Source organism: Trichechus manatus, unplaced genomic scaffold (genome assembly GCF_000243295.1).
Source record: "Trichechus manatus latirostris isolate Lorelei unplaced genomic scaffold, TriManLat1.0 scaffold00008, whole genome shotgun sequence".
In the NCBI taxonomy this organism is placed as follows: domain Eukaryota; kingdom Metazoa; phylum Chordata; class Mammalia; order Sirenia; family Trichechidae; genus Trichechus; species Trichechus manatus.
The window spans coordinates 32,972,426-32,996,855 of NW_004443944.1; the positions used below are offsets into that span (position 1 = coordinate 32,972,426).

The 24,430-nt window shown below is 38.6% G+C and overlaps 1 protein-coding gene across 8 annotated transcripts in view; it reads right to left on the bottom strand.

Annotated features, from left to right (window-relative positions):
• The window catches only part of CSNK2A1 (casein kinase 2 alpha 1), a 70,645-nt gene that overhangs the window by 32,742 nt on the left and 13,473 nt on the right, over positions 1–24,430 (bottom strand). The window contains exons 1-8 of one of the 8 annotated variants that reach the window (XM_023725534.1): positions 14,675–14,782; positions 13,442–13,582; positions 13,120–13,330; positions 10,981–11,092; positions 5,387–5,488; positions 4,825–4,875; positions 3,327–3,386; positions 1,792–1,875 (exon numbers count right to left, since the gene is read on the bottom strand). In XM_023725534.1, coding sequence (XP_023581302.1) covers positions 1,792–1,875; positions 3,327–3,386; positions 4,825–4,875; positions 5,387–5,488; positions 10,981–11,092; positions 13,120–13,220 — 510 coding nt within the window. In that variant the 5' untranslated portion in view covers positions 13,221–13,330; positions 13,442–13,582; positions 14,675–14,782. Of the gene's footprint in view, positions 1–1,791; positions 1,876–3,326; positions 3,387–4,824; positions 4,876–5,386; positions 5,489–5,567; positions 5,707–6,225; positions 6,356–10,980; positions 11,093–13,119; positions 13,331–13,441; positions 14,098–14,674; positions 14,783–17,217; positions 17,249–24,430 lie in introns of those variants that run through there. The other 7 variants (XM_023725551.1, XM_023725539.1, XM_023725547.1 and 4 more) reach the window with 7 other exon arrangements.

Below are 24,430 nucleotides of genomic sequence, written 5' to 3' on the forward strand. Positions count from 1 at the left end.
GTGTGTGTGTGTGTAGTTCTATGCAATTTTATTACATGTGTAGACTCGTGTAAGCTCCACCACAAGATACAGAAGTGTTCCATCATCCTCAGATGTAGTTCGTCCTATCCCTTTATAGTCACACCTTCCCCATTTCCTAACCCCTGGCAACCCCCATCTGCTCTCTTCCCATGTAACTCTGTCATTTCAAAAATGTTATTTAAATGGAATCATCAGTATGTAACTTTCTGAGATTGCCTTTTTCTTATTGAGCATAGTAAGATCCATCCAAGCTGGTGCATATATCAATAGTTATTTCCCTTCTGTTGCTGAGTAATACTCAGCAACACTATATTAGTAATAACACTACAAGGTATGGATATATCACAGTTTGTTTAACCATTCACTCATGAAGGACATTTGGGTTTCTCCCCAGTTTTGGGCTATTACAAATCAAGCTGAACATTTGTGTACAGGTTTTTGTAAAGACGTTAAGTTTTCACTTCTCGGAGACAAATGCTCAGGAGTGCAACTGCTGGGTTGTATAGTTAAGCATGTTCAGTTTTTAAAGAAACCTCACAACTATTTTCCAGAGTGGCTGTACCATTTCACTTTCTCATTAGCAACATACAAGAGATCCAGTTTCTCTGCACTCTTGCCAGCATTTGGTATCGTCACAATTTTTTTACTTTAGTTGTTCTAATAGATGTGTAGTAAACCAAAATTGATTCTTTTAAAATCTAAGGAGACCATTCCAACCCTCTGCTCAAACCTTATAAAAGCTCTCTAGAGAAAAAGCCTGACTACGACCAATAAGGTCTTACATGATCTGGTCCTCTCTACCTCTTTGACTTTCATTTCCTTCCACTCCCCTATACCCTTCACTCCACCCCAGTTCTATCCCTGTTGCTGTTCCAACACTGCAGGCACATTCTTGCCTTACGGCCTTCGCACTTGCTATTCTTCCCCTGCCTGGGACACACTTCTTCCTGAGAGTGCATGGCTGGTTCCCTTCAAGTGTTCTCTCAATGAAATCTTCCCTGACCATCCTGTTTAAAACTGCAACACTCGCTGTTATTCCGTATTCCTGATTTTTCATATCACTTATAACTTTCTATCTCATCAGCCTCCCCCAAATGTAAGCTCACTGTGGATAGGCCTTTTTTGTCTATTTTGTTTACTCATATATCCTCAGCCTCTAGAACAATTCCTGTTACACAGTATGTGTCCAGAAAATATTAGTTGAATGAAAGAACCACCTAAGGCCCCAAAGCCTACAGATAAGAGTCATCATTGCATGCAAGAGGTACGTGCACTAGGTTATCTTAAAAAACTGAAATGTTATAAAGTATGTGGTCAGTACGGCTCTCGTGTAAAAGCATTTGTAGAAGTCAAGGGCTTCATGACACTTGCTAATAACAAGCAGCATTTCCTGAATGTTTCATCCATTTCACAAGCGAGTACACTCAATTCTCATGATAACCTAGTGACATATGCAGGACAAGTATTATTACACCCACTGCACAGGTAAGAAAAGGGAGGCAAATGAGGAAAAAGGAGTTTCCCAGGAAGCTAGTTATTCAATAAATAAGACTCAAGACTATTGCTTTTCCCACTATACTAATCTGTCTTCCCTCCTGAAGGTATTCTTAGGAATATGAACAGGGACTTAAATATGGTGATTTGTTAATTAGTTCATTCACTCATCAAATATTTATAAAATGCCTAATAAGACTATGACAGGTGCTGGGGATTAAGTGTTGAAGATGGTCTGTTAACCCTATCACGCAGATAAATAATCTATCACTTTACCTTTCTGTGCTCATGGTCAATCATGACATTATGGGGCTTCACATCTCTGTGCATAATTCCCATGCTGTGACAATAATCCAGGGCCTGTGAAAGGAAGAGGTAAGAAAGGAAAGAGTTAACTTGCGTAAGAGTAAAATGTTTACAATTAAAGTCCTTTACTTTTTCTTCCATGGGTTAGCACAATCACTCCCCTCAGCTGTTCTTCAGAGACTTGCCCAATATACCACAATCATGCAAACTCAGGTCTCTGCATTCCAGGTCCTGTTCTTGACACGGTTGTTTTGTTACAACATCCTTTCTGCTCAAAAAGGCCCAAAGGGAACATCAATTGTATTCCTTCCAATTTCTCTCTCACCCAAAGCCTGGAGTGCTTTCACAAACACAGACGCCTCAAAAGAATAAAATTGGTCTGTACTACAGACCTCTTATTCAAAGTACAGTAACTCTTTAGCAGGTAAGAGTCTACCACATAGGTTGGCAAACTATAGCCCACAGGCCAAATCTAACTTACTGCCTATTTTTGTGAATGCTTTATTGGAGTACAGTCATGTCTATTTGTTTGCTTATTATCTATTACTGCTCTCGTGCTACAACAGAAGAGTTAAGTAGTGTGACAAAGACCTTACGGCCTGCAAACTTAAAATATCTACTATTTGGCCCTTTAAAATGAAGTTTTCCAACCTCTGAGTTAGAGTTTCCAACCTCAAACTAAGGGAATAGAGTGCTGTAACCTTTAGGGTTTGCTAATCCTGGTCTTTCGGTCAGCTGATGTCAGCGACTCAACTTCTTGTCCTTCCTGAAGGGCAACTTGGGTTCCTATGGTTTCCAGGGTTAGGCAAGCATATCCATACTTTCCGAAGCCCTGCTTGCCACAAGACTGCATAAGACTATGGAAAGATCAAGTATCTCTGCTGGCATGATCTCTTTAGAGTGCTTCTAAGGTTCAAAAGACAGGCTTTATGGCAACCCTCATTCAGTAAGGCATCTTGGCCAACTCTTAGCAATTCTCTCATCTATGAAGCTGATCTTCTGACTACTGGGATTAAGGTATTCGGTGATTCCACTTTAGAAATCAGAGTCCACTTTCAATCAGCAATCTAAGCAGAGATTTACACAATCCTTAGGACAATGATCCTTTGAGAGCCAAGTTAAAGTTTATTATTTTGCTTGTTGAATCCTAAATCAAATAAAGCACACCAGAAGCCAGCATATCAGGAACTGTTTTTACAACTTTTGACAATTTAATTGTAACTTGCTTAGGGGGCATGATGGAGGTTACAAATATTTGTAAAGGGGTTCCAGCTCTCTTCCAAATACCCTTTCTAAGCATTATAAATTATACTCCTAGTAGACCCTACTTCATAACCCTTGTATTATTTGCATAAGGGTTCTGATACTACTAACTTATTAAAAATGTAAAGGTCCCTTCTTTCAGTATACTTTAAAAAGTTAATTCACTGGCCTTTCCACTGAACTGGACTATTTAACGAAGGAAAGATCAATCTAAAGATACACAGTATCCAAAAGTCCCTTACCTTCAGAATCTCATACATGTAAAATCGAATATCATAGTCTGTTAACGTCTGGTACAATTGCTGTTAAAGACAAATGCAACATTTGATTTATGAAACAATGCTGCCGGGAAGCATTCATAGTAATTTAAACCCAGACCTGACTCATTTGCCATTGTTCCAACATCTGTCTGTTCACTGGTCTCTATTTCTCCAATGTAACATTTACTTTAAAGAGATGCTTTGGGTCTTTAACTCTACATACAAAAGTGAAGACCTATTTAAACTCATACTGCTGATGCTATAACCTGGTGGGAGCATACTAACTTACACAGGCAATATGCACTGACATACACTTGCAATTCAGTACTTTTCATTTACCTTCAGACCTTCTCACAAAAAGCATTTTGGCAAATACACAGCCCCTTCAGTAGGAAACTAACTCATTTTTGGCTCACACAGTCAGCACTGCAGAGCACCAGTGGGCATACAGATTGGCATGTTGCCAAACCTGTTGAGCCAATTTTACAGAACTATTCCTGTTCCAAACTTACAGTAAATTCTTGTGAACAACTGTTACGTATCCTTTCCAGGTTCTAAAGAGTTGAGAGGTTTTTTTTTTTTAAGTTTTTACATGTACATATCTTTAAATGGTTAGTGATGTTTTTGACAGAGCTTTTCTTGAGGTTATCCTTCTGATGCTAAAACAATTCTTCTCCCCCTCCCCCCACCCCATTCACTGATTGACATTTTTAACATTCTTGGTACTGGACTGGTGCAAAACAAACAAACAAAAACAAAACAAAACAAAACAAAACAAACCCACTGGCACTGAATCGATTCAAACTCATAGAGACTCTATAGGACAGACTAGAAATGCCGACCTTTTTGGTTAGCAGCCATAGCTCTCAACCACTGAGCCACCAGGGCAGGTAAAATATGTTTACAACTTGTACCCCAAGAGACTGCCTATATGCTTCTGTGGTAGCAGAATTAAGAAGTGTTTGAAGTAAGCAAGTAAGCCCAAAGGATGGGCTGGAATTCAGATATAACTGTTCTAGAGGTTTATCTTATAGCAGAATTTGACATAAACCCTCCCTTTATAAAGAACTATAGCCCAGACTTTCTGCTTTAACATACACAATGCATGCATGCTTGAACACTATTGTTTTAAAGTAGATTGCAATAAGGTCAGATCCTGACTGAACATGTGTTGTTGCCTTCATTAGGTTAGATGCCAGTGGAAACTGTCAAACAAGTAGTAAAAGTGCTCAGAAGTAAACACACTGGTTATTAAAAAACAGCAACAAATAAAGGGGCAATATACCAAGATGTGGAAATTGGGCATTGCTTGTACAGGCCTTTTCCCATCTCCTATCTATCATCAAAATTTAGCACTGTAAGGATCAAAAACTCTTTACATAAGTTAGAAGCAAGCTCTTCTAATAGTAGCATCCCTCATAAAGGCTCTCTAGGTGGTCTACAAACCTAACAACTTGAAATAGTTGGTTATATATTATACCTTAAAGTCTGTGTTGTTTACATGTTCAAAAACCAAGGCAGGTGTTCTTGACTAGGGGAACAAAAAAAGAAAACACACATTAGTAACAGCCCCAGCAGTTTCGGTGGACATAATGTTTGTAGATTCTGTATGGTGAATTTGGCAGTCCTCTCCTTGGTAGTGAGAAACCCTCTATTGCTACAAGGCGTCCCCGCTCTGATCACCACACTTAGGTCATTTTGGGGATGGATTTCAAACAGAAGACATGGAGCTGAAGTCTCACCAGGCTCTAGGCAGCCCGACAACACACCCATCGCCCATTGGCATCGGACCTGAATTTGCAAAATGGATTAACACATTTCAGTTTCCAGTGCTATCAGTCTCTTAGCCTAGAAGAATAAGAAATATTCTGTGGGTGGAGATCTCTTTGGATGAAAGACCCAAGCTAGTTAAATGGTAGATCTGATCAAGCACTTTAAAGCAGGACTTAACAGTAGAGGAAGGCAGAAAGAGGCCAGCTGTGATCTGGGTCAAACACTACACCTCAGCTCTGGTGGGCCTTGCTAATACCTACTATACTCACCACAGGGTCTTTTACAATGTCTGCCAGCGTGATGATGTTGGGACCGCCTCGCAAATTTTCCAAAATCTTTATTTCACGCTTGATTTTCTTCTTCTTTACTGGCTAAAAGGGTAAAAGCACATCAGTGAAATAAATCATTTCAGAGTATTTCAGCAGGTAATATAATACATAAATGGCTTACTTATGAGCTCCTTGAAGGAAGGAAATGTGTCAGGCTCATCTCCGAATTCCCTTCTCCCAGCACTGTGCCAGGCACTCTGCAGGTACTTAGCAAATGTTGAATTGAAAGAAAAAAGATTTCCATTCCAAAAACCCGACTTCTGTAGAATTAGCATTAATCTCAATTATCAGCTTGAATATGTTAACTTTTTAAAACTTTCCAAACTAGCAAATTAAATGGTTAGTAGTACTAAGGTATCTTGCAAAACTTATCATTCAGGATGAAACACAGGCACTTTCCATCCCTTTCTCTAACTCTAAAAACACCCTATAGGTGTAGAAAGTCAGAGCTAACTGCAAGGATGGCCAAACCACTTTTATACTGACTAATGTAAACCCTAGCTTAATTACCTGTCAGCTGTGTGCCCAGAGGCAAGTTCTGTAACTTCTATAAGCCTTTGGTTGTGTGTAAAATTGATAACAAGAGTACCTATCTTATAAGACTGCTCCAAGAATCAACTGAAGTATCTGAAAAGGCTTCAGAATATGGCTGGGTGGGACTAACAGACAATAGTATCTGTCTAGCCTTATCTCCAATACACCTGTGAATAAATCCCTCCATTCTAAAAGACTAGTCTGTACAGTCCCTTGAAGGGACTTCCACATTTCTTTGTCCTCACCCATCATTTCCACATCTGGTCTGGTATAGAAATCCTCTTCATTTTTCTGAGGAAGGCCTTTCTCCAACTGTACCTCCTTCATAAAGCTTTCCTTCTGAATACTCTTAAGACAGTGCTGGTCCAATAAAAATATAATACGCAATTTTAAATGTTCTAGTACACACATTAAAAAAGACAAAATTAATTTTAGTAATATATTTAACACAATTTATCTAAAATCTTATAATTTCAATATGTAAATCAATATAAAAAATTACTAATGAGCTACTCTACATTCTTTTCTTGTACTAAGCCTTTGAAATCTGGCACTTTTCAACTCGGACCAGCCACATTTCAACTGGTCAACAGTCACATGTGGCCCCGTGGCTGCTGTACTGGACCGCAGAGGTCTTATGCTGGTGTCCTTTTCTGAATTCCTAGGGTATTTTGTCATCCCACACTGCTGATGCACTGCACAGAACTCTTAGAAAATATTTTAAGTATACCTCATCCTCTTCATTAAAGAGATCGGTGGTTACTAAACTTTGATGATCAATAATCACCTGGATTTTTTTATACAAATTCCCAAGCCCCACCTAGACTTCTATGGGGCTGAGAATCCATTTGTAAATACTTCCCAGGTTGACGATCCAGGCCTAGGAACTAACAAACGATACTGTAAACTCTTTTAATCCTGTCTTAACTCCTGAGAACCTCCAAAGAGAAGTATGCCCATACATAACTCCTGTATGCCACTCGGCTGTATTCCAGTATAGCAGAAAGCAAGGTTTTGGAACCACACAGTCCTCAAAACCTGGCTTCGTAGCTGTGCAGCTTTGGGAAAAGCACTTAATGTTTCTGAAATTCATTTTTATCAAAGCTGAAAAGGGAATAGGCTTCCATCGCAGAGTTGTTGGGATATATGTACCACAGTTATTACAGGGCCTAATGCAAAGCAGAAACCCAGAAAACGGAAGATATTTTACTAATAGTGACTTGCACATAGTCTACATTTAATGTATTTGTATATTCACAATTTAATTGACTCCTATAAAGCTCAAAAACATATCTGAAACAAAAGCCCACCAAAGCTTAAATTCTATTGCTCAAATACACTGAAAATATCTCATTTATTTAGCCAACAAACCCAAATGATTTCCTACCTGGGCTGTTTTGCGCTAAGCATTGGGAGAACAAAAATACAGCTCTCTGCTCCAAGAAGTGCCCAGTACAGTGAGGCAGTCAAATAAACATAAAATTACAACCCACTGTATTGAGTTCTAATTGAAGCGAGGCAAGATGCTGTGGATATAGAGAAGCACCTTTCCACATAAAGGGTCCAGGGAGAATTTTATAGAGGAAATGAATGGCTGAGATGAGATCTATAATAGATGAGCGGGAGTTCTTAAAGTTGACAAAAGGGAGAAAGACAAAGGGCCTTCCAGGTAGCATATGGAATGGCTTGCAAAGGCAGAAATAAGCAATAGGGCCAGAGTGTCAGGGAATGGCAAAAGACATGGTTGAAGAAACAGGCCAGCATCAGATATACAACATATGATATATTATACTGGAATCCCGGTGGTGTAGTGGTTAAGAGCTCAGCTGCTAATCAAAAGACTGGCAGTTCGAATCCATCAGCCATCCCTTGGAAATCGTATGGGGCAGTTCTACTCTGTCTTATAGGGTTGCTATGAATTGGAATCTACTTGACAGAAACAGGTTTGGTTTTGGTTACACTAAGGTGTTGAGATTCTGTTCTGTATGTGATGGGGAGCCATAAAGTATTTTAACTAGAGAAATACTATCAGACATTTGGTTTAGAAAGATCAGCCAGGTGGCAGATGGGATGGAGATGATGGCCTAGAAAGCATATTAAGAGGTAAATAGAAAGGATTCCTAGGTGAAGACTATTTAAGGGAAGTCTAAGAACTTTTTGGACTAGTCAAGAAAATTTAATTTGATCTTATTTACTTCTAATAGGAGACTGGCTGGGAAACAAGGCAATCAGAAGTTTTCTCTTCTTGCTACAGTATCTGGGAACAAGCCCTGGTGACCCAATAATTAAGTACTCACCTACTAACCCAAAGGTCGGCCATTGGAACCCACCAGCTGCTCTGTGGGAAAAAAGACCTGCCCATCTGCTCTCATAGATTTCAGCCTAGGAAACCCTATTGGGCAGTTCTATCCTGTCCTATAGGGTCACTATGAGTCAGAATTGACTCGATGGCACACAACAACAGAGTATCTGGGAGAGCTTTACAGCTTCCAGAAGCTAACCCATCAATTCATCTATTTTCTCCTAAATCATAATTTTCCAATTGCTGGCCTATGGCAACAGCTACTGGTTTCCAAAACTTTCATTCCACAGAATCCTTAAAATCTATAAAACTTAAAAAGCTGGTTTGTGACAGACTAGGCAGATGCCTTAGACCCTAACTTAACACATCAAGCAAATTTGTCTTATTAAATAAAAAAAGAGGGGGGAGATAAAAAAATAAACTATGGTTTATGAATAAACTTCATCTGTAGTTAATACAACATATACGTGTACATATAGCACCACCACGGCTCCTCTACCTATACAGTTATAGAAAAATACACAGTAAAGGTTAAGACTGAGCTGGGGCGGTGGGGAGAGACATACAACTTCCCAAATCATCCTCCACTCAAAACCATCAACGGCTCCCAACTAGCTAGAGGAGATGAAGATATAATTTTTAAGGCTGGAAGGAAATGCAGAGATTATCTTTTCCAGGCCTTCACAGATCTAATCTCCCTTTCCAAGTCCACCTCCTGGGTGTGGTCACATGGCATCTTTCACATGAAACCTCTCTCTCATTTATTTCTTCCTCCTTTTCTTTTCTTACTCTAGTGCATTCTAGGTATGCTTCCCCACTCCCACCCATAACTATCCGAATCTTCTTCCCATTCAGGGAATGAAAACAGCTCCAGGGAGCTTTTCTTAACCACCACCCTCTTCTGAACTGCTGGAAGACTCACTGTCCGCACCTTTCATGTGGTTCTAAATAATAAAAATCACCTTACTCTATCATGTATCTTTCCAAATGAATAACATTCTATAATTACATACAACTTCAGCCTCCAAAGCATATTTCTATACACAATTTTATATTTGATCTTCTTAACAACCCTGAGATAGGTAAAGAAAGATTATCTCATTTTCACAGATGAAGAAACATGTCTTAGCTAAGTTAAAAAATGACTAATAAGGATAATTAGTTTGAGTTAGAATCCAAGTCTTCTAATTTCTAGCTTAGTTCTCTTTCTACATGTCACAAGATAGATAAACTTCTGGTTACCAAATGGTGTGCGAAGGCACCTCCAACTCACACTGGCACTGTGGGATATTTTAAATATTTGATGGAAGCACACCAATGCTTGATACCTACCACTGAGTGAACCACTAGCTTGAGGTAGTTCATTGTTTCATTAGATTGCACTATATTCCTTTTGGTGATATTATATCTTTGTGAAGCTGGACATTCAGTGGCTGCTGTGGTAAAAAGTACTGTGCAAAAATCAACGTGAAACAGGAAATGAGGGTAGTGATGTCATATCTGATTGTAACATCTGAGAAGCCTAATAGGTGTAAATATCCCATTAGTAATTAACTGGTCATACAAGAACAAAATGTAGCCTTGGTGGCTCAATGGTTAATACCTCGGCTGCTAACCAAAGGGTCGGCAGTTTGAATCCATCAGCCACTCCTTGAAAACCCTAATGGGGCAGTTCTACTCTGCCCTGTAGGGTTGCTATGAGTCAGAATCAACGACCATAAGAGGTTTTGGTTTAAGAACAAAATAAAATGACTTCTTTTTTCTTTCAATTTATGTATGTAACTTTAAACGGCTACCAAGGTGTTAAAACACAAATACTTAGTTAGTTATTTGGACCTAACTACACTTAATATACAGAAGTGTTAGGTATTTCTTTTGGTTTAGGGATACCATAAAAATATTACTGAGACACTAGGGGTGCTATAAATCGAGAAAGTTTGGAAACCTCTGCTTCTCAGTGTCAAATACAGAGAAGTTCCTGTGGCAAGGAACTATATGCTAAGTTCCTGATATATGATAGTGTGCAATACAGTTATAACTAAATTACAAGTTGCATACTGCTAGTCCATTGGCCAAATCTGGCTCGTGCAGTGTTTTTAAAAACTCCTGAGTAGGCATTTAAGAATCAGGAGAATTCATACACAAATAAAAACTTCCAAACAGAATATCAAGCAACAGTAGACCTGCATTACTGCAGGGCTCAATAATCAGCTGGAGCTGAAAGCAGCTATCTTCTTTTGATGAGACACGTGCTTCCCTGTTTGCCATAGTCCCTACCACTCACATCATCTAAGCATGGGTATATACCTCAGACTAGCTACATTTGCCACCTGCCTGACCCCTAAAAGCCTGACTCTTCATCCTTACGCAGTAGAGGTAATAATTTTTTATTAAAAACAAAAGCATGCAATAAAGCTAAAAAACATGAAATCAGTATTAGACAAGACTTTGGAGAGGAGACCTAACCTTTATCCCCTTCCTCTGTCACAATCTGGCTATTAGTTAAATCACTTCTCTTGCCTGTCTCCTGATCTGTCAAATGAAGATACTTGTTCTATCTACCTCAGAGGATACAATAAAGGTCTCAAAGCACCTCAAAAGCCTTTAAAATGCTATTCAAAAGAGACATCACTATTAATATTTAAAATCGAGATTACATATACCTCTAAAATCATAATTTATCACTTCTTGCACTAACCTTGAGAATTTTAACAACGACTTTTTCATTATTTGTGATGTTGATGGCTTCAAATACTTCACTGTATTTACCCCGGCCTAATTTTCGAACCAGCTGGTAGTCATCTTGGTTTCTGCAAACAAAAAAAAGTCAAAAGCCAAAGTCACAATGATTAAAAAGTTCGTTATTAAACACCAATTCAACTTACAAAACATTATTACTAGTGAAAAGAAATGAGGTATTTCAAATAATTCTTAAATTGGTTTCATCATATTAGTTTTTGTTTTTAAATTGGGCCAACCAAAAACATGTGTCTCAATCCTAGGATAAAAAAAATTTAAGCCTTTCAATTATTCTTTCTAATCTCAAATTGTTTACATCTGTATTGGCACACTATGCACATCTAGTCCTATGTATGTCTCCAACAAACAGCTTTCCCCTGGAGAATATCAATGCATTTTTATACACTCCCATCCCCTAGTGCCTGGCCCAATTCAGCCACATTAAGGGGCTGATTTTTAATGGGCCTCCCTGTAGATAAGCAGCTTCCAAACATATAGGCTTGACCTCTCACTTGCCCTCCAGGCCAAGTTCTGAGGATAGTTCATGCAATGGATTTTGCAAACCACACTACATATCATGAAGCATAGTCATGGGTCCCTTCAACTTTTACCCATATTCCATGACCAATAAGCAACATCAGAGATAATAGAGATGAAGAATAAGGGAAATGCGAAGATTTCTCTCCTGCCCTTACTTCAAACTTAGAGGATTTTGCTCTCAAGAATGACAAACATGGTCCCTTGTTGTTGTTTTTAGGTGTCATTAAGTCGGTTCCGACTCATAGCAACCTTATGTACAACAGAACGAAACACTGCCCGGTCCTGCACCATCCACGGTCCCTTTAGTAAGGCCTAAATTTTGTTTACTCCTGCTGAGACACTAAGAATGTAGTATGTAAAAAACCAGCCACTCATTTTCTTTAAGAGGCTAAAAAGAAAGTGAATGAACAGAGAAGGCAAAAAGTACTAAGAACAATGGAAAATGTAATAATCACGGCAGATCCAGGGGAAGGAAGCTCTCAGTTCTGGCTGAGTCCTCCTCCATAAAAAACAAATGCAAGCAAAGAAATGGCACCATGCCAAAAACTCAACAGAGATATTATCTAGATTCCAAAGACTGTGACATATGAGGGGAACTGTTAGATTATCAACAGTGATAACATTTATTGGTATTGTTCCACTGGTTCTTGATGGTATCTTTAAAACGCAAAATGTCTCTTTCTGGGGAGGCAATTACTAACTGTTAAGAATCACGGCCCAATCAGGATTAAAAATACACCCTATGACAACTTAAGGAAGCAAACTGTCTTTAATCACTTATAGGCTATAGAAATTGCATATGGATAGACATAAAATGTAGCATATAGGAGCTATAGCTTGGAATTTTAAAATTGCTCTTTTGCACTTGAATGTCAAAATGCTTTTATCAAAAAAAAAAAAAAATATGACCTAATCAATTAAATACATACCACGCTGGGCCAGGAAATGCAAACATCCAAATGAGACTGCACAGAGAATTAGGAGGGCAAACACAGCTAATCCAGGCAGACTACAACTGTTCAAGAGGGAATTTGGGCTGAATTCCATTATTACACATGCCTAGTCACGTGATAAGGGCAAATGTTTAAGGACTTAATTTTGCTTCTTATCAGAAAGAGGACGCCTCTCTGAAGAACTGTTTCAGCCTTCAGTATCATCACGGGACAACATTCTCTGACCTCCAAAATAACATAAGAGTCTGGCGTTCTCTAAGTCTCTCAAGTATTCTCACCTATCTGCAAAGTCCTTAGCTTGAAAGCAAGCTGACAGGTAACGGTTACCAGCTTTGTACATAGAAAACATAAATCAGAGAAAAGGAAAAGAAAACAATAAAGTGATTTTTAAATGGTAAACCCATCAAAACTGTTAATCTGCCAAAGCAATACTTTGCTTCTTCACTGAAGAACCAAATCCGCAGCTCAAAAGAATACACCAATAGGACTTCAATCTTGAGTTTTATAGTTGCACAGTCAGGTAGATTTCCTGACATAAATTATGCAACAAATCCATACGCTTCAGCTCTTCGGGCGAGTATAGTGAAGTAAACAGGAACAATTACCCCCATTCCACCACATGTGACTCATAATCCCAGTATTCCCGGGGTCTGTGCGTATTAACATCTGTGTAAACTCTGGCCCTGCTTGGCACGGGTCCCGACATGTCAGACAGGTTGGCGAACAAAGCTGGACTTGATGTTTGGAGATCCAGCAGTCACTGACTTTAGAGGCAGCTGGGAGTCTAAGACCTTGTTTCAGACTGTGTTTCTTCAACTGTAGAAACAAAATACACAAAGTCCGGTTAATTATTTTTTAAATTTGTATAAGAAAAAAAATCTTACAATCAAGAAAAATTATCTTCAAATATACCTCTGGCTCTCTCACCTGTTAACGAAAGAATATATCTCAACTGTGTCAACCACATGTGACATGGAAAAAAAATTTCAAGAAATAAACTGATACTGGACCTAATCATATTCTATGAAGTAGCTTGTGGTTAAGTTTAGATGCTTTTTATAAGATGGCCTGGAAGGAAAAAATGGCAATGAGAGAGAAGCATCAGCACCATCACTATTTATACATTCTACAAAAGTACTGGTAAGAACAGTACTTTCAGCAGCTTTCTACAGCTTAAGCAGGGGTGCTAAAAGATTCTAAAATGGTGGCAAGGCGGAGAGTACAAAAACTGTCAGTCTGATTCTAATATTTGATAAAACGAGGAAGTAAAACGTGTTCTCATGCATCAAAGTTCAATGTTATTTTATACTGATCTAAATCATTTGGGGAACCTTATACAGGGTTGCTGAAATCAGAATCGACTTGACGGCAACGGGTTTAATTTATGTAATAATCAGTAGAGTCTTCTTGATTGCCATTTGAAAGTCATACCAAAAAAACACTTCAAATTTCAGAGTGGTCCAAAAAGCTTAACCTCTCCTGATTTCATTAAATTAAAAGATAGAAACCAGTAGTTTCCTCTTGATTTACTTAACACAGGAGCAAGCTTAAAAACTGGTAGGAGACAGTAATACACATTAGCTGAGCTAATGCAAAAACTGACACTGGGGGAAACTGGTATTATTTTATAAATACGATTTCTGTCAAATCAGTAAACTAGGCTTTTTTTAATGATGTCTTCCTTGACCATTCCTATCTGTCTCCATTCTCTGAAATTTCTATAACATTTGCTGATTCTCTTTACTCTGTATTTATTTATTGAATCTCCAGATGTGATAACCTGAGAAGGACACATCATCTACAAAGTTTTCTGGCCAAGACTGTATAACCTCAATCTAATCACAGGGAAATAATGAACGAACAGAAAATGAGGAAGGTTCTATCAAAAAAAAAGGGGGAGGGAGGGGATACTGTACTCTTCAAAAATGTCGATGCTCATAAAAGACAGGGATGTGAAAACTAAATGCAATACCTTACCCTAGACTGCATACTGCACTGGAGGGGTGAAATCTATAAAGTACAATGCTGTCAGGTCAACAGACAAAACTAGAATATAGATGGCAGATAAATTGTTACATAACCACAGCAGTTAATACATCTATTCTTAAGAAATCTTCCTGAAGTAATTAGGGGTGACGGATCATGACGTATATAACTTACCCTCAAGTGGCTAACAAAAAATTGTGTGCCGCCGTGTGTGCATGTGCATATACATAGACTGTGCCTGAAAGCACACACACAAAAGATAAAGCAAATGGAGTGAAGCATTGTCACAGGTAAATCTCTGTAAAGGGAACACAGATGTTCTTTGTACTATTTTTATTTCTGCAGTTTTTGTAAATTTAAAATTATTTTCAAATAAAAAGTTTAAAACAACAAGTATAGGAAAACTGAAGCTCATAGAGATAGATTTACTCACAATGACATAGCTAATTAATAGCAGTGCAGGGGATCAGAAAACATGTTTCTGATTCCTGTGACAGTGATCCTTTTTTTTTTTTTTTACCATATAATTGTAAACTAGTTAGACAACAATAGTTAACACTTATAAGCATTCATTATGTGCTAGATACTGGTCTATGTTCTAAATGCTTTACACAGATTATTTCAGTTAAACCTTACTCCTTGGAAGTGGTGACCCGTAAACCCATTGTTGTCCAGTGGATTCCGACTCATAGCGACCCTATAGACAGAGAAGGACTGCTTCACAGGGTTTTCAAGGCAAGTAAATCTTTACAGAAGCAGACTGCCACATCTTTCTCCCCATGGAGTGGCAACCGCTGACCTCTCGGTTAGCAGTCTAGTGCTTAATCACTGTGCCACCAGGGCTCCTTTCAAAGTGGTGAGGAAGTTACCATTATCCCCATTTCACAGATGAGAAAACTTAAAAAAAAAAAAAAAAAAAAAAGTAAATTGCTAAAAGGAGCCCTGGTGGCACAGTGGTTAAGTGCTCAGCTGCTAACTGCAAAGCTGGCAATTTGAACCCACCAGCCACTCTGAGGGAGAAAGATGTAACAGTCTGCTTCTGTGAAAATTTGCAGCCTTGGAAACCCTGTGGGAGCAGTTCTAGTCTACCCTATAGGTTCGCTATGAGTAGGATTCAACTCGATGGCAATGATTTTTTTTTTTTAAAAACTTGCTGAAGGACACAGAGCTAGACGAAGGAGCCAAGCTGCAAACCCAGTCAGCCTGGTAGCAGACTATGAAAAAGGATAACTATTTATACCTCACAGATTTGTGTTGAGGATTGAATGAGTTAATAAATGTAAAATATTTAGAATAGTACCTATTTGAGAGCTCTAAACAGACTCACTTATGACAAACTGTTTGTCTTTCAAAAGCTGTGTTTAAGCTGGAGCTTAGCTACCATGCGCAAATAAGCCAGAAGAGACACCTCTTCATGCCCCCTGGTTTCACTGGCTTAAGGCTAAGAGAGAAAGATTTTTAGAGAGTGATTGGGATGGGGGTTAATACTATATTCCAGATGTGTGACAAACACAAGTTCATAGTCATGACCTGCACCCTAAAATAAGAGATGAAAAGATCCATGTTTCTACTTATGACTTCTCCCACCCACAAAACTCCCATAAATTGCCTCTGTTCAACTCAAATCCCCGGGGTCCCATGAGCACAATCTAAATAGCCAGAAAACAATAAAGGCATTCAAGTATTTATTAAAAAGCGGACTGAAACCATCTTTAAAAATCATTCCCTAATTTTCTGTTTTTACAAAACAATCTAGGTGACGTTAATTAGCACTCAGTTCATGTTCATGTAATACTGGTAAAAAGTATAAAAACACACACAATACTCAAACAAAAAAACAAGAAAGCAGATACTTTTCTGGTGATTTTCTTCTTCCCAAAGAAACAAGGCCATAGTATTACCGACTTTTTATGTGATTACTATGTCTGCATTATCAGCAGCAAAAGACACTAGGAAGATGGGTATATAGAGTTAGGTCTGTGTATATGAAAAAAGCCAAGACAGTATATACAACAGTAAACCAATAGAAATATTGTACCTAGGAATTTATGACTTTTAATGACACTAAACTTTAAAATTCTCAGCCATTTCTTTGGGAGAAACATGTTTTTCTTCAGTCTCTATGTTCCTTTACAGGCAGCTTTGCTCTTCCTGTTGAAAAGTTGCCCTAATGGCACAGTGGTTAAAGCCCTTGGCTGCTAACCAAAAGGCCAGTGGCTTAAACCTACTAGCCACTCCCCAGGAGAAAGATGTAGCAGTCTGTTTACGTAAAGATGTACAGCCTTGGAAACCCTATGGGGCAGTTCTATTCTGTCCTATAAAGTCACTACGTGTCAGAACTGACTTCATGCCAGTGGGTTTGGTTTTTGGTTTTTAAGGCATCCTTTTCCTGTGGACCTCAAAGCTTTTCCCCTATCAACTTAAGAAGTTCATAAAACCAACTCAAATTTATTAACTGGGACTAGGTACAATAGGATGATGAAAATAGTGGAGTCCTAGGTTAAAATCCCTAGTTGGCTGCAACATCTCAGTTGGGTTTCTGTCAGTTTTACTTCATAACTTATAAAACCTGCCTAACTGCACTTTCAGATTGAAAGGAAGGGATCCAGTAAGATGATCTTCCAAAAAGGGATCAGAAATACCAAACACATGTAAATTATTATTAAACAACTACTATGCCATAGGTCCTTAGTGAAAGCTAATAAGCAGAAACTTACCTTTAAAACTGGAGTCTTCAATCTTAGTTTTCTTTAAAACACAAAAATTATAGGAGGTGTGGTTAATTCCCAGACTCTAATAATCACTCATAGATGGACATGACATTACAAAATGAGACCTCATTTCTCCTGGAAACCACCTGGCTCACATGGAAAATACTCAACTCCTGTATACTATTTACTAGTCCATGTATCACACTCAGTCTTCCTCTATCCTTTTAAGGTCTTGGTATTCTCTGTAAAGAGCAGAGTAAGACTAATGAAAACTGCAGTGATTCTCAGGTACTTGTCTGAACGACCCTTGCAGCTTTGGGCCTCATCAGCTGGGACCTAATTTATTAACTGGTAGATCTGATTCTCCACTGGGAAGACAACTAGCTAACTGTTTTGCCGTACCCCAAAGAGGTGCTTCACTTTACTGTCATGCATACCAAATGATCTGCTTATAGTAGAAGCATTCACATAAATTTCAAATGGTTGGCCTCCATTAATTATATATGGGGAAGATTAAATGGGTTTCTTGAACAATGGCTCAGCAACTTCAGATAAGTAAAATGGTGCCAGGAGGGGTGGGAGGTGATAGAATGGAAATATAAAGGAGATATAGAAAGAGAGAAAAGAGAAGAAATCAAAGATAAACCAAATCAAAAACCAAACCCGTTGCCATCAAGTCGATACCGACTCATAGCGACCCTATAGAATAGCCAGTTTTATTCAGAAATAGTATTTCATGTGCACTTCTATAAATATGTATGTATACTCATATGCAGCATTAACAGAACAGCCTAAACTTCTCAATATTGATTTGGTTCTTTCATACATTCCTACCTGTATTCATCCCTTAAGTAGTTGAGCATCTACTATGGATAAGTATTGTGCTAGGCCTTGGGAACACAATTGGGAGCAAGGCAGAACAAGGGCAACATTAACCAAATAATCACACAGAGCCAAGTACCAAGAGTATGCCATGAAGGATTTTATCTCTAGACTAAGGATAATGGAAATTTGCTGAAAAGTTTTAAGCAGGAAAGTGACCCATATGTAAATTTCAAAAAGTTTACTCTGCCTGGGTGTGGGACAGACAGAGAGAACAGATGCAGGAAGTCAGAAGGCTGTTACAGTAGCCAATAAAAGAGAGATGATGATAGCTTGACCTAGGGTGGTGGCAGTGAAGGTAAGTGGACTAATTTGAGAAAAAAATTTATGGTGTAATTTCAATAGCTCTGGGTGGACTGGATAATGGGGTAAGGAGCGGGAGGTGACTCAGATTTCTGGCTGGAGAGATTGTTGTACAGTTCCTGGAAATATAAAAAAATCTAGAAGAGGGTTCACAAAAGTTAGGTTTTGGACTTGTGGACTTGAGGTTAAAATGGCTTTGAGACATTCAAAAGGAGGTATTAAATAGTCGGTCAGATATAGATATTACAAGTCTGGAGCTAAAATAGCTTCTCAGTTTTAAATATCTAATCCTTTGAACTATTTTATGAGGCAGACATTACTTTCTCTAATCAATAGATAAAAAAATAACCTTACTAAGCAAGTTCAGTAGCTTGACAGAGAATAACCAGTAGAGATGGGGTTGGGATTCAAAGCCAAGTCGGCTGGCCTCCAAGGCTAATGTCTTTTCATTCCTATAGAACTTACTATTTTCTACCTCATATTCACCGTATTTCAGGCAAAAGAAAAATAACCCCATTTGTAAGGTTTGAGTTGAAAGATAAAATGAAGACCAAAAAAGAAAATTTTATGAAAAACTCCAAACAAGTACTGACTATGTAAAAGAACAGTAACTTGTGGGTTAAAAAAAAAAAAAATTAAAATACAGGACAATAGCATATAATACCAGGGGATGGCATTTAAGTGTTCTAAGGGTCCTTTTATTATCTGAAGAGGATAAATTTATTAATATTAGACTTCGAAAAGTTATAACTGTAAGTTATATCATCTACAATTGTATCTACTAAAAGAACTGAAAAGCCATGTCTTTCCAAACTAGAAAGAGGGCAAAAATATTCTGATAAAAAGAATCCAAAAGAATGTTAAAGGAGAGGGAAAAAAACCCCTAGAACACAACCTATTGTTGGAACACTTGGATATCCATATGCAAAATCATGAACCTCAACCTAAACCCCACACCATTAAAAAACAAAAACAAAAACATAATGGATCATACCTCTAAATGTAAAGCTATAGAACTTTTAGAAAGCACAATCCATAAAAGAAAAAAATTCATAAACTGGACTTTAATATTAAGTTAATTTAATATTAAACACTCCTGCTCTGTGAAGGGCACTGTTAAGAGAATGAAAAAGTAAGCCACAGATGGGGAGAAAATATTTGCAAGTCACATATCTGATATAGAACTTGTATCCCTAATATATAAAGAACGGTAAGAAAACAAACAACCCAATTAAAAAATGAGCAAAAGATGTGAACAGCTATTTCACAAGAGAAGACAGATAAGCATACATTGTTAGTCATTAGGGAAAGGCAAATTAAACCCACAATGAGATACTACCTGCCGTATGATGGATCGCTATTATATGACCTCTCTCACCAGTCTTGTAACTCCGGCCAAATGATTGGGTGGGACTATGCAAATAAGGTGCTTGTGGCCCACCAAGGGGATTAGGCAGCTTGCTAATAATGCAAATAAGGTGCATAGAACACTTGTGGGAGTGGGGCCATGCAAATAAGGTGCATGGAACCCTAATGAGGGCACTGGTCAGTTTTGCCATCTCACTAGGCTTAAAATGAGCCATCCTAGAGGTTGAAAAGCGGAGACCTCACTACCACTGAGATGGGAGTGTAGCACATCCTTTGGACCTGGGGTCCCTGTGTTGAGAACCTCCTAGACCCAGGAGACAGGGAGAGAGCTGTAACACTGGAGATGGCACAAGACGGTAAGAAGCAGCAGCAGAGAAATGGCGGCAGCAGAACCAGGAGTTCTGCACGAAATGGCGCAACAGGCTTCCTGGTCCATGGAGCAAGGTGGTTACAGTGGGTGTGCTGACCTATGGAGCGAGAGCTGACAACCTTTGGGCAGGACGCTTCCTACCACAGCCGAGTGCCTCCAGGCACTTACTGGCAGAGCTAAACAGCCTTGTAACACTTGCCTGAGAAGGGCAGAGGCAGGGCTGAGGGGCTGAGAGGCCAAGGGCCAGAGAGAGGCCTGCCTGCAGGCATGGCTGAGAAGAGCTGTCCCGATCAAAGAACTGTATCCTGAGTCATTCCTGATCCTGAATTATAACTTGTTACTTCCCTAATAAACTCATAACTGTAAGTATGGTCTGTGAGTTCTATGTAGCCAATGCAACGAATTACCGAACCTAGCAGAGAAGTAGAGAGTGCTGTGGGACGGACAGCTGGTGTCAGAATTGGTAAAAAGGTTAGAGAGAGGCGGTATGTCTGACCTCCACCTCATAGGAATCAGCCTTCAACTGTTGATCTTGATTCTCTCCCCTCCTCGTGAAGTTAGAGGTCAGACACCGTCTGCCATGCCATTTTTACACGACTACAAACCTATTAAAATGATTAAAATTAAAAAAACAAAACAAAAGCTGACAATACCAAATGCTGGTGAGGATGTGGAGTAATAGAAACTTATTCACTGCTGGTAGAAATGCAAAATGTTTGGAAAACATACACACTTACCATATGACCTAGCAATTCCACTCCCAGGTATTTCTCAAGTGCAATGAAAACTTACGTTCACACAAAACCTGTATGTGAATGTTTATAGCAGCTTTATTCATAATCACCAAAAATGGAAACAACCAAGATGTCCTTCAATAGATAAATGGATAAACAAGTAGTGGTGCAATTGTACAATGGAATATTCCTCAGCAATAAAAAGGAACACACTATTGATTTATGCAACAACATGGATGAATCTTAAATGTATTATGTTATGTGACGAAGCCAGAGCCAAAAGGCTACATATTGTTTGCTTCCATTTATATGACATTCTGGAAAAGGCAAAACCATAGAGTCAGAGAAGATGAGTGATTGCCACAGGGTGAAATGGTTCTATATAGCCTAGTAATGGTGGATACATTACTCTATGCATTGTCAAAACTCACAGAACTATACACCTCAAAGAGTGGGCTTTACTGGATGTAAGTTTCTAGCTCTGTCCACTGAGAGGACCTAGATCCAATATCAAGAATGGAAAAAGGAACATCACTACAGATCCAGCAGATACTAAAAATGAAGAGGATATCACAAACAACCTTATGCAAGTAAATTTTAAATTCCTAGAGGAAAAAAAAAAAAAACAACTTATCAAAACTCACACAAGGAAAAATGGAAACCATGAATAGTCCCATAACCACTAAATAAATTCAATCAGTATTGTAACTGGGTATCAGTTTGCAATCTCTGTTCTATCCTAATGTTTTTCTACAGCACAGATAAATATTTCTAAAACATTTTTAAACAAATGAGAACTGAATTTATTTTCCCCGTCTCTGTGCCATTACACTTTGATTACGCCCTCAATGCTGCTTGCTAGGAGAAATCCTATTCACCCTTCAAGAACCAGAAAGTTTTATGTCCACTATGAAACCTTCCCATTCCTCTCCAAAATGAGCTGAGTATTTCCTCTTTGGGGCTAAAGCATCCCCATCTTCTCTATTACATTATCAGACTGAATGTATTTTGTTTACACACTTGTCTGTTTTTACTACAGTATGAATCCAAGGACCTGGATCACAGTGCCCAGCAGGGTTAAGTGCTTCACAGAGTAGCAAGACAGTAATAGACAATATTTTGGCCAAAATCAAAATGTGTGCATATGGCCCTTTTCCTGTTCAAAACCGAGAAAAGCTGTCTGGCTGTATGACCGGTATTTGGCTCTATGTATATGATCTGCGGTTGGTTTTAAAGATGTTTTTCAGTCTTACCAACAAATGTTATCACATCCATTACTAACACCACAGGAAAATGGTTTTATACTATCAATTCTCAAAGAGATATGAAATCAGTCGGTATGAGTGAGAGATGCTTCTTTGGAGCCATAAACTTCATGAGGTTCCAGGCTGTGTGATATACCCATATGATGAGCACAGTGTTTGACAGGTCTTGTTAGAGCTACAGGAAGAATTCAGTACTCTATTACTGAAAGATACAAACCTTGGATTTAGAAGGTATCATGACTGTGGAAAGAACAGAAACTTTGGAACCATCAAGATCTACAAGAGTCTCAGTTTTGCCCTTCCACTAAGGGGCACAGCTGAGATTCACATCTTTATGGGACTATGTGACCTTGGATATGTCATTTAACCTACCTGATTACAGTGAGGAAACTGCAGAATACAGGGATTAACAACTCCTCCCACTTTCTCCTTTACTGTCATGGAGTAAGTAGGTTAGATAGGAGACAACACTACTCCTTGTAGGTGATCAATAAGCAATAACTAATACAGTGGGTTGCTCTAGGCCTGCCAACAATGGAAAATGGAACTGAGGACAGCAAACATAGCCTGCCTTTCAATTCTAAAGATGTTACATGAGTGTCTATGGTGGGCCAGTCACCAAGTCTTGAGATTTATATTTATCACTTTTAAACCTAACAAGTCCAGGACCTAGGTACTGTCTTTTCCATTTTACAGAAGGCAAAACTGAGTAACCTCTCCAGTATTACAGAGAGGTAGTGATTTGAAAATATTTGTTTAGATTCAAAGCCTATTCATTCTCTTCTACAGCAAAGATTGTAAACTCATAGCTACATATATGCTCTATTTGGCTCACATAGTATTTCTTTTTTCAGTTTTAAAAATTGAGATAAAATTCACCATTTTAAAGTATACAATGTTGTTAAACCATCACCACTAATTCCAGAACATTTCCATCATCCCCAAAATAAATCCTGTACCTATTAGCAGTTATTCCCAATCCACCCCATACCCCCACCATTCCCTGGAAACTACTGATCTACTTTCTGTCTTTATGGATTTGCCTATTCTGGACATTTCATATAAATGGAATCATGCAACATGGGGCCTTTTTTGTTTGGCTTCTTTAACTCTGCATAATGTTTTCAAGGTTCATCCATGTTGTTAACTCAATTCCTTTTTATTCCTCAATACTGTTCCACTGTATGGATATACCATATTTCGTTTATCTATCAATTACCTGATGGACACTTGAGTTATTTCCACTTTTTGGCTATTATGGGAAATGTTGCTACGAACATTCCAGTACAAGTTTTTCACACAGTATTTTTTTTTCTCTTTTTTAACTGTGCTTTAGATGAAGGTTTACAGAGCAAATTAGTTTCTCATCGAACAATTAATACATATACTGTTTTGTGACATTGGCTGCCAACCCCACAACATGTCAACACTCTTCCCTTCTCAACCTTGGGTTCCCCATTACCAGCTTTTCTGTCCCCTCCTGCCTTCTCATTCTCCCCCCTGGGCTGGTGTGCCCATTTAGTCTCGTTTTGTTTTATGGGCCTGTCTAATCTTTGGAGTGACTTGAGTACTGAGTTAAAAAGGGGTCTGGGGGCCATACTCTCAGGGTTTCTTCAGTCTCTGTCAGTCCTCTAAGTCTGATCTTTTTTTTTATAAGTTAGAATTTTGTTCTACATTTTTCCCCAGTTCTGTCTGGGACCCTCTATTGTGATCCCTGTCAGAGCAGTTGGTGGTAATAACCAGGCACCATCTAGTTGTGCTGGATCCAGTCTGGTGGAGGCTGTGGAAGTTGTGGTCTGTTAGTCCTATGGACTAATCTTCCCTTGTGTCTTTGGTTTTCTTCATTCTCCCTTGCTCCGGATGGGGTGGGACCAGTGGAGTATCTCAGATGGCCACTCACAAGCTTTTAAGACCCCAGACACTACTTACCACAACTGGATGTAGAACATTTTCTTTACAGACTATGTTATGCCAATTGAACCAGATACTCCCGGAGACCATGGTCCCCAGCCCTCAGCTCCCCAGGGAGTTTGGATGTGTCTATGAAGCTTCTATGACTCTAATTTGTTCAAGTTGTGCTGACTTCCCCACTATTGTGTATCACACAGTATTTTTTTTTTTGTCTTTTTTTTTTTTAATTGTACTTCAGGTGAAGGCTTACAGAACAAATAGTTTCTCATGTAACAGTAGTACATGTATTGATTTATGACATTGGTTAACAACCCCACAACGTGTCAACCCTCTAACTTCTCAACCTTTTTTTTTGGTGAAAATACACATAGCCAAAGATACACCAT